General features: G+C 36.9%; 2 protein-coding genes across 2 annotated transcripts; both read left to right on the top strand.

Annotated features, from left to right (window-relative positions):
- The first annotated feature begins 372 nt into the window (after positions 1 to 372).
- On the top strand, positions 373 to 3,462 carry LOC129909764 (uncharacterized). The gene is made up of 3 exons (XM_055986834.1): positions 373 to 690; positions 841 to 3,287; positions 3,379 to 3,462. Exons 2-3 carry the CDS (start codon positions 858 to 860, stop codon positions 3,460 to 3,462), a joined length of 2,514 nt encoding a protein of 837 aa, XP_055842809.1. The 5' UTR covers positions 373 to 690; positions 841 to 857.
- On the top strand, positions 3,028 to 6,376 carry LOC129911690 (uncharacterized). Its single transcript, XM_055989555.1, has 2 exons — positions 3,028 to 3,287; positions 3,379 to 6,376. Exon 2 carries the CDS (start codon positions 3,492 to 3,494, stop codon positions 6,159 to 6,161), a length of 2,670 nt encoding a protein of 889 aa, XP_055845530.1. The 5' UTR covers positions 3,028 to 3,287; positions 3,379 to 3,491; the 3' UTR covers positions 6,162 to 6,376.
- Positions 6,377 to 11,441: the final 5,065 nt, after the last annotated feature.

Consider the following 11,441-nt stretch of genomic DNA (forward strand, 5'->3'; position numbering starts at 1 on the left):
GTGTGGGAAGCACCGTAATCTTAGTTTGAAATTTCGACCATGGCTTTATAAAATTCTAACTTATTTTGTAGGCATAGTAGAAATATGACTGAAGCGTTATATAAAAGGTGAAATTATAAGCTTTCAGATGATATAAAATTTATTATAGGTTATCATATAAAAAAATGGATTTAATGGTGTTAGAAGAAAAAAAGTTTTATTTTTTTATTTTTTTTTTCATGAAAAAATGATTGTTTTCAATGAATTATTTGTATACCTTTTACGCATTGTAAAAAATTAAATATAGCTTTATTATTTAGGAGAAATAATAAACTTTTTAGTGGTACCTATAATTTTTTGTAAGCTTTTTATATATGCACCTTGTTGCCGCCAAATCATAGATGTACATTTGAACCAAATATTATGTAACATACTTCAGTCTTGATTTAGCTACCAACCGCTACGGTCATCTCATTTATTATAATAAAGCTCTTAGTACAAATAATCATTGTTACTCTCTTCATTTCTTTCTTACAGTCCACTTATACTCCGCTCGAACCAATTGGTCCTTTTTCGCCACATGTAGAACATTCGTTTAATAAAAAATAAAATTCTAAATTCAATAACTGTCTACTGTCCCATTTAATCCATCCCCTTTGTGTGTGTGAAAGAGCTCGTGTCGCAAAAAACTAAACGGCATTTATGTATATTGTACATACCTTTTTTTTGTATATTTGACCGTAGCGCGTGGCTTTCTTTAATACGGCACATTATTATCGAGACCCGTTGCTTTTTCTTTGTTAAATTTCTTACAAATAATTCGCGTTTGATATTTTTTGAATTTTAATTGACATTAAGAAGCAGTTCTTAATATCACCATGAGCAACGCAGCTAGTTTAACGAAGCGAGATACGGCTCGCAATTCCATCAGGCGCTATATGGTGAGCAGTAAAAAAGCCGAGTCATTTGATGCAGCTGAGATCGATGTCTATCTCGGACTCCTCGCCGAGCAGTGGGATAAATTCCAAGCAGCCCAACAAGAAGTGGAACTTTCGTGTGGAGCAGAAACTATTGCAGAGCAAGAGTCTGAACGTGAACAAGGCGAGACATGGTATCGAGAAGCTCTTACAAATTTCACACGTGCACGCAACAAAATCAAAAACGATCCTCCCGGCACCAGCAAGGAGGTAGTTACAGTTGATAAATTGCTGCACGCTGCTCGAACAGACATTCGTTTACCTCCAATGAAATTACCATGCTTTGATGGGAATTCGAAAGAATGGAAACCCTTTGAAGATGCATTTACCGCATTCATCCATGGTGAGTCGTCGATTTCCAGCGTCCAAAAATTACACTTTTTGTTGAGCAGCCTTCAAGGTCCAGCTCTACAAGTTGTTAAAGGTTTTCGCATCACGAGCAACAACTATGACGAGGTTTGGGAACTATTGAAAAAGCGCTACGACTCTACGAGAATCATTGTCGATTCGCATTTTCAAGCGCTTTTCTCTCTCAAAAAAATAAATACAGAGTCTTCTGCTGCCATAAGATGTCTCTTAGATGAAACTCAAGAGCATTTCCGTTCTCTCAAGGCTATTGGGAGACCTGTCGATAATTGGGATGACTGGCTACTTCATCTAACTATCAGCAAGCTTGATATCGAGACGCATAGGCAGTGGGAGCTGACTCAGACTGGAAATAAAGTTGCGAACTTTAACGAACTTGTGACATTTTTGGAAAACAGATGTCGTTCATTAGATGCCATCATCTGCCACCAGCAAACATCCAGCAGCAAGAACCAAACAAGTCAACAAGTGAAAGGTAAAAAATCAAGTTCACTTCATTGCGCGACACCTGCGACAGCTGTAGCACCTAGCAAGAAAATTCAAGGACGTCGTTTTCGTCGTCAGGTTCAAAACCACGTGTGCCCATATTGCTCAGGTAAGCACTTTATCTTTACTTGTGACAAGTTTCGTTCTACAGAAGTTCCAAGACGAATCTCATTTGCGAACGACAACAATTTATGCTCCAATTGCTTGGGATCTGGTCATAACCAAACCAATTGTCAAAGTAAATACACGTGTCGAGTCTGTAACGCCCATCATCACACGCTTTTACATTGCGAGTCACCATCAGACTCCAGTGTATCGCAAACCACATCTACCCCCAGCTTCACGCCAGCATATGCTTCTCATTCTAAGCATTATGTACTTCTTGGTACCGCAATGGTACAGGTTATGGACAAGTCTAATAGGCCTCAGCCAGCCAGGCTCCTTTTCGACAATGGATCACACGCTTCCTTCATTAGCGAAAGTTGTGTACAGCGACTTCACCTAAGGCGTACATCAGTGACTACAGCAATTGAAGGAATTGGCGCTACAGACGCCGGGTCCTCGAAAGGCGAAGTCGAACTTACCTTAACCTCACTTGATCAAAAGTTTTCAACAACAATTAATGCTCAAATTTTGAACAAAATAACGAGCCATCTACCGCCGGTTCCAGTTCATAACTACAATTGGCCACATATCAGTGGACTCGCACTAGCAGATCCATGCTTCAACATACCTGCAGCCATCGATTTATTAATTGGATCTGATGAGCTAAGCCAATTTCTATGCACCGGATTGATCAAAGGCCCAGTTGGCACACCAATTGCTCAGAACTCCACACTTGGGTGGGTATTAATGGGCAAAGTGTCGGACTCAACTCCAATGCCAGCTCCAGTGCCAACATATACCGCTTCTTCTCTGTGCCTATTCACCAATGCTGCTTTAACAAAAGCAGTGTCTAGACTTTGGGAAATAGAGTCGTTGCCTGAAGTAAAACACCTTACCATCGAGGAGAGCTTGTGTGAGCAGTTCTATGAGGAAACACATTACCGTCAGACGGATGGCCGCTTCGTCGTCCAGCTTCCTTTTAAGCCTGACTGTCCTTTAGGAAGCTCCCGCAATTCAGCCGTTCGCGCATTACTTCGCATGGAAAAACAATTTGCCAAGAACAAAGACCTCTACGTAAATTATAAAAAATTTATACATGAGTTTTTGGAATTGGGCCACATGGAAGAAGCTGGCCAGGAACCAGCAGCTGAAAGTCATTACTACTTGCCACACCGAGCGGTCGTCAAAGAAACAAGCACCACTACCAAGCTTAGGGTGGTGTTTAATGCATCTTGCCGCACCAGTTCGGGATTTTCGCTCAACGACACACAGATGATAGGTCCACAACTACAGCCAGACCTATTTTCAACTCTTCTTCGACTTCGTACACATCGCTTTGCTATGAGTGCTGATGTGGAAAAGATGTACCGCCAGGTAAGAGTAAATCAGCAACACGTCGACTTCCAGAGCATCGTATGGAGAGATTCACCATCCGAAGATATTAAAGATTACAAACTTTTGACAGTTACTTATGGGGTTTCGTCCGCTTCTCATTTGGCGGTTAAATCTCTTCAAAAAGCTGCGACTATCACAAGCCCAAACTCCTTAGTAACTCAAGTTATCTTACGTGATTTTTATATGGATGACCTCCTTACTGGTTGCTATGAGGAAGACGATCTCCAGCGTTTGCAGTTAGACATATCCAACGTGTTAAGCGAAAGTGGGTTCCATCTCCGGAAGTGGGCGTCTAATTCACCAACCGTCATAAACTCTATTCCGATTGATCAACGTGAGGTCATGCAATCCTTGAAATTTGATGAAACAGATGGCGTCCGGACACTGGGCCTTCAGTGGGTCCCTTCACTCGACCATCTTTCATTTGCTGTCCAGGTCAATGAAATACCAAATACAATCCTAACTAAACGAATTCTACTTTCAGATTCTTGTAAGTTGTTTGACCCCTTGGGTTTGCTGTCTCCATCAACCATAATTCCAAAGATGATCTTTCAAAGTCTTTGGAGACCTAAGGTGGATTGGGACGAGACTGTGCCACACGACATCAAACGCAAATGGTTGCATTACAGGGACCATATCACCTGCCTCGCAGCAATCAAAGTGCCGAGGTGGGTTGGTACAGGGATCCCCGAGGCTACAACTGATTTACACGGCTTTGCGGATGCTTCTCAATCAGCTTATGCCGCAGCCGTTTACGTGCGCACAGTAGCTCCTAACGGAAGTATCTCCGTATCTCTACTGACCGCAAAAACAAGAGTCGCCCCCTTGAAGACCACAACTTTATCGCTGCCACGCCTAGAGTTGTGTGGAGCATTTCTTTTGGCACAGCTGATGAAACACGTAAAAGTCTGTCTGTCACCGCACGTACGCAAAGTTTATGGATGGACCGATTCCACCGTCGCGCTTGCCTGGATCCGTCAAGAACCTGGCAAGTGGACGACCTTTGTTGCAAATCGTGTGTCGGAGATTCAGCAGATCGTTCCGGCTGAAAACTGGTTTCACGTTCAATCATCGCAAAACCCAGCAGACTGTGCTACTCGAGGTGTCTTTCCACATCAACTATCTGAACATCCTCTCTGGTGGAGCGGGCCTACTTGGCTCCGCGAAGATGAATCTGCTTGGCCTGCGCAACATATTTTCACAACAAAATTAGACCAACGATCAGAATCAGCTAATCTCGTCACTGCACCGCCACCAATCTGGGATCTCATCAACCAGTATTCATCTCTACGAAAGTTAAAACGCATCACCGGTTATATTCTCCGATACATTGCCCAGATTCGTCGTCATGTTAAGCTCCGCAAAGAAGAAGAAGAAAGAAAACGTCTTCAGCTTCTAGGGCTAAGCAATGCTGTTGAGACCAGTGAAGACGAAACTTCAACCCCTCCTCATAAATCAAGTCGACATCTTCACCTTTCTGAGCTAAGCAGTGCTCTAGATTTTTGGATACACCAAACCCAGAAGCATTTCTTCCCAGACGAGATTCACAGACTGCAATCCAATAAGCCTGTGGGTAAGTGTAGTAAACTTCTAAAATTGCATCCATTTCTAGACCAAAATCACCTCATTCGAGTTGGAGGAAGGTTGTCCAACTCGCGTCTTACAACAGACAAAAAATATCCATTGGTACTTCCGGCAAATTCGAGACTTGCTTTGCTTCTTTGCGAAGACATTCATTCATCTACGCTTCACGCTGGCCCGCAAACTATGCTTGCTACTCTACAAAGCCGATACTGGGTCATCAGGGCACGACAACTTGTACGCAAGGTTTATAAATCGTGCATCAAATGCAGCAGATATACTGCCGTCGTTCAGCAGCAACTAATGGGCGATTTGCCATGGCCACGAGTTCAAATTTGCCGACCGTTTTTGCGCAGTGCCGTAGACTTCGCTGGACCTGTGCAGCTACGTTTTTCGAAAGGACGAGGTTCTAGAGCTGTGAAAGGGTATATTTCCATCTTTGTGTGTATGTCCACTGGTGCCATGCACCTAGAACTAGCAAGCGACCTTTCATCAGCAACGTTTATCGCTGTATTTAAAAGATTCGTATCCCGAAGAGGCCATTGCAAGGAATTATTCAGCGACAATGGCACAAATTTCGTCGGGGCTGAAAAGGAGCTTAAGATGTTTCTCTCACTCGCAATGAAAGACGAACACCTGGCGAAGCATCTCAGCGACGACGGCACAGTCTGGCATTTCAATCCGCCTTCCGCTCCCCACATGGGTGGATATTGGGAGACCGCAGTAAAACGTGTCAAGTTCCATCTTCGTCGCACCTTGGGAGATACTTTGCTAACCTACGAAGAGTTCACAACACTGCTAACAGAAATCGAAGCTTGCGTTAATTCGAGGCCTCTATGTGCTACAACATCTGATGTCGACGATTTGTCCGCTCTGACACCGGGCCACTTTCTCATTGGCGAACCGTTGAAAACAATACCGGAACCCAATGTAAATGAATTCAAGGGAAATCTGATGAGTAGATGGCAAATTATCTCAAGTTTACGACAGCACTTCTGGAAAAGGTGGAGTTTGGAGTATTTAGTCCAGCTTCAACAACGGGCAAAATGGAATCGTCCGAGTATTAAATTCAATGTTGGAGATTTGGTGTTACTGCGTGATGAGAAGTTGCCACCAACAAAGTGGAAGCTAGGCAGAATTATTCGTTTACACCCCGGACATGACGATCTAGTGCGAGTCGTCACTATAAAGACAGCAGATGGAGTACTTATGCGACCAGTAGTCAAAGTTTCACCTCTATTATCTTTCATCGATGACAAGCCTAACAATTGAGTTTTGAGAAAATAAAATGTATTCTCTCAAGGTGGGCAGAATGTTGCCGCCAAATCATAGATGTACATTTGAACCAAATATTATGTAACATACTTCAGTCTTGATTTAGCTACCAACCGCTACGGTCATCTCATTTATTATAATAAAGCTCTTAGTACAAATAATCATTGTTACTCTCTTCATTTCTTTCTTACAGTCCACTTATACTCCGCTCGAACACACCTACAAAAACTGATTTAATGAGAAAAGAAAGAAAAGACTTTTGACGTTATCACGTTAAATTGTCGTTCGTAAATACACTTTACAGACAACCATTTTTCTGGCTTTGTTGTAGTTAAGTATAAATTCGAACGCAAGGGTGCCAAAGTAGAACATAATTATTTTGTTTTCTAGACTCTAATTACTTTTCAATACAGTTGACTTTATTTTCGGATTTGAAAAAAAAAATATCTCCTGTCATCATAAAATAATAAAAATGAGGTTAAGGTTTAAATAAGTAAGTTTTCTCTACCTTGCTTATATTACAATTTATTACCTACGAAAGTGTTTGCACCTTTGTTGGTACATTCATATGTGCGTCTGTTTATTGACCAAATAGATTAACAAAATAATAAAGATTTTAGACTTCTGGTGCGGATGTCATAAAAACATAATTAAGTCAAGTCCTAATGACAATAACTTATCTCAGGTAGAAAAATCACCAACCTATAAATAGTAGCACGAGACAATTTATGCAATTAGTTTTAAAATATCCTTTGAAACTGTAACACGTTCGTGATACTTCCTGAATTAATTTTAATTTCAAAATGTCTACAACAAGTGAAGAAAATAATAATAATCTATCCTACCAAAAACCAACATCCATTCAATATTTGGTGTTTCTCTATCAAGATGAAATGAGAGCTCGAAATCAAGTAATGACCGATCCGGAATACAAATACGAAATCAAATACTCCCTCACTGACGAATTGGTTCATAAGAATTTCGTTCATGCCAGAAAATTCACTCCTGTCGAAGTGGGTCATATGCAAGACAGTGTCATCTACAAGAAACGACTCAGATTGACCATAGCAAATATTCGAAATAAAAGACAAAAACAATTGAAGAGACTTGGCAAAAAAGGAGTTTGGATTTGAGAAGGACTTTTTTGATTTTTAAAAAAATTTAATTAATTTAAGAAATTGTGATATTTGTATTAAAAAAAGAGAGAAATTAAATAAAATTTTGTAATTTGTAAAAATAGTACTTTTGGGTATTTTTTTTTTAAAACTGTATCAATATCATCATTAGAGTCGATTTCATTTCGAAATTGAAAAGGTGTTGTCTACACTTGTAACTTTTAACACTAACCCAGTTTATTTTTCTTTGATAGAATTCCGTTCATGTGTAAAATATTTTTCAAAATTTATCTTTAGAAAGTTAAAAAAAACTTATAAACTTCTATAAAATACTTTACCACGAAACATACTTTAGAGGCACTAACCTTTAAAATAGGATTTTTTATATAAATTCATAATGTAAACAATTTTTCATTCCAACAAGTGGAAACCACCACTTTAATAAAATGTCGGATATATTGGTATTTCATTTTCTATTCTATATAAAAGTATAATATATATAAAGTATGCTTATCCAGGATCCTATGTATGGATAATATTAAATGCATAACATGTCAAGGACAATTTTTATACTGTAACACACTCACTTGTACAACTAGATACCATGGAGGTTTTTTTATTCTCTCTTTTTTTTGTAATTTTAATTTTAAATGAGGTCACTTGAGGGAGGTAAAATTTTCAATTAATTATATCTAACTGGTTATGAAGTAGATATACCTATGTGAATGTCTTCATAGAATTTATGAGACAGATATGTTCACCTCATGTCTTATATAAAAATGTACCCACATTATGGTTGGTTTGGTGGTTTTGAATAGCAATTTTATTTTCATATTTTATGATTACCACGTGGAGTGGAATATTTCAACATTTATGTACAAAATTATTTATTTTATAGGACGATACTCGTAGGTACTGGATGATAACATTTGTTCAAAATCAACGAATTGAAATAAAATTTATGATGTTTTATGAATACCTAGTTTTGCGCTTCATTTATAGGCCAGTGAAAGTAATTTTTTGAAAAAAAAAAAAAAAAAAAAAAAAAATAACTAGCAAAAAATCAGTGATGAGGAATTTTGAATTCATGTTATATGTACATAAGGGGCAAAAATTGATTCCATTGCAACAGATAGCCGCAAGTGGGGTGGGTTAGGGAAAAGGGAGCTTGAGGAAACAAAGTTTTTTTTTACAATTTTTTTTCAAAAAAGAAATATCTAGGTAACTATACCTGTTTTATACATCGTTACAAGGACCTGGGCCCAATTTCATAAACATTGACAGGTGACAATTCTTCAAATTTGTAGCAACGACAAATATGTCACGACAAATTTGTCGTTTTTGTGTTTTCACAAAATTGTCACACAAATTTGTCGTTAAGTAGGAACGCAACAGATCGGCTAAAGGTACAGTATGTACAACTACAATACAAAAACACTTTTCATTTCAATTTTATTTAAGTTCTAACCGGTTTTAAAAGCAGAGGGCGTGGTTCCATTTTGTGGGATGCTGTAAGTGTCCACCAACTTTTAACAAAATATGTTCCGCTAGTGATTTCCCCACGCGAAATTTTTCATTAAATTGAATATCACTTAATGCTATAATATCAGTGTTAATTCTTTCCTTAAAAACTAGAGGGCGTCTTTAACGATCTTCGATTTGAGAATATTCATCAAAATAAAATATTTAACATTTTTAACCTTATTTGATTATTTGTCTCTGCAATATCATATCAACATTGACCGAAAGTCGACTGGCTGTCGCAATTGTCACTGATATACCAACAAATTTGTAATTTGTATATTTATTTTCTGTCCCACAAAAAAAAATTGTCACGAAAAATTTGTCGGAAAATCTGTAACAATTCTCGGAAATTCTTCACAATTTTTTTATGATCCGAAAACTTGACAATTGTCACGAATTTTCCTACAATTCTACATAATTGTCAAATTATTTATGGGACTGAAATTAGACAATTGTCAAATTTTCACTTTACTTTGTCACCTGTCGCACTTGTCAATGTTTATGAAATAGGGCCCTGGGGTCGAACTACCATTCTCTATCATTTTTCTGATTAAATAGAGAGAGCAATAGTCAAAACGTTAACGCACGTGTGCCGTAGTTCGACCCCTGAATGTGGTTTTAAATACATATTTACCTATGTAGTTTGAAAATTGACGACGCTAGAATTTTCTCAATGGCTTAAGCCGACAGCAAACTAGTCTTATAAAATATGATATAGTATTCCATTAATAGTTTCGATATTTACCAGTGAAAATCAATCCCAAGAATGTTTTATTTTCTAGATGTTTTATTTTTAGGAAATATTTTTCTACAACAAAAGCTTGAATCAAAAAAATTTATTTTGAAATTTTCAAACGTTGAAAAAAAAAAATCGAAAAATTTACACAAAGTCTTTTTATAAAATTCCAACTACCTTTGTTCAAGATGAAAATAAAAAAAAAAGATATAGGCCAGTCATTATTATACATTTGGAAATGCAAAATGACCGAGAAAGCTAAATTTTGGATATGTTGTAGAGGATGCTTAAAAAAGCTTAACTTGAAGTTTTCGACCAAGATTTCCTATGAGCTTTTTCCGCCATTTTGAAAATTGTGGGCAATTTATTTTTCCGCTTTCATATACCATTTATCCTAAATGCTGCTAATAATTTTTTTATTTTCAAAAATTATTGGCACTGATCTAATTGCAATTTTGATGAACTAAATAATATTGAGATTGAAGCAAATTACAAAATGCACAAAAAGCCGGTATACTGTATTTACAAAATTTGGGTTAATAAAATTGGGGTAACAAAAAAACCATTACCATCTTCTTCTCATTATTTATTAAATAAATACATACATTTGTATGTATGTGTTACTGATATAATGATATAAACATTAAAAAAAACATGAATGATTGTTTTTTTTACAACCGAACGGGCGGCTTGCTTGGCGGTGGGAGCGGACTAAACGACTTTGCGGCCGGCTGGAAGTCGTAATTTTTGTCCAAAAAAAAAATATAAAAATATGTCATAGTAGGTCTGAATGTGGGCTACAAATTTTATGTTAATAATTTTTTCGATATTCATCACCAAAAATAGATTATGTCAAAAAACAAATTGCATGTCCTAAATTTTTGACTTTTTTAATCGATATCTCGAAAACGGTTCATGATACACAAAAAAAGTTTAAGCATGATTTGTAGAACTCGTTAAAAGCTACAAAAAAGCTCCTATTAAAATTTTCGCATCTCGTCAGATAGCCGAGTTATTGTCAAAAAACCAATTTTATCCTTTTTTTCAAAATGGCGGAAAAAGCTCATAGGAAATCTTGGTCGAAAACTTCAAGTTAAGCTTTTTTAAGCATCCTCTACAACATATCCAAAATTTAGCTTTATCGGTCATTTTGCATTTCTAAGCCGTTTTTTCCGACATAATGACTGGCCTAATAAGAAATAAACCCTATTGACATTTTTGCCCAAAATCGGTCAATTATTGAAGTAACTTGGAATTGAGGTATTAGAAGAATAATAATAGAATAAGACCATTTTTGTGCATTAAGTCTTAATTTTTGAAAAAGTGCAAAAGTATTCTCACTTGCGCAATTAATTTGTAAATAAGGTAGGCAAAAGTAGGCTTTTTTAGGTGCAATGATCCTATAATATTTCTGTCGAAATAGTACAGACAAATTAAAAAAAACCTTTTTCGGAATCGGCTTTGATTCCGTCAGGTTTCGGGTATTTATCTGCGGTTTACAAAATTATACACAGCCTTATTTACCTATTAGATTTTCTTAAATTAGTTCCTAAGGGTTGCTTGCTTAAATATTTAGTTTGCCTTCTATGTAAAGTTGCTCTAAAGTTTGTCTAATAGCACTTGAGGAGGTGATTTCCAAAACCAGCTATCTGACCTGAAGGTAGTTTTGAGTAAAATGCAAAAAACCTTTACTTCGTAATACAGAAGATATAGAGCAAAATAATATTCTACAAATTTATTCTTTACGAAATTTTAATACAATTAAATTTTTCAAATTAAATATATCTTAAGTCTTTATATTAAAAATTCCTTATTAAAAAGTCGGTATATCTGCTTTTGGAAGTATATTTGAATTATGTCTTCTTTTGGAAGTAAAAATACTAAAAAATCACGTTTTTTTTT

Source organism: Episyrphus balteatus, chromosome 2, assembly GCF_945859705.1.
Source record: "Episyrphus balteatus chromosome 2, idEpiBalt1.1, whole genome shotgun sequence".
Taxonomy (NCBI): Eukaryota; Metazoa; Arthropoda; class Insecta; order Diptera; family Syrphidae; genus Episyrphus; species Episyrphus balteatus.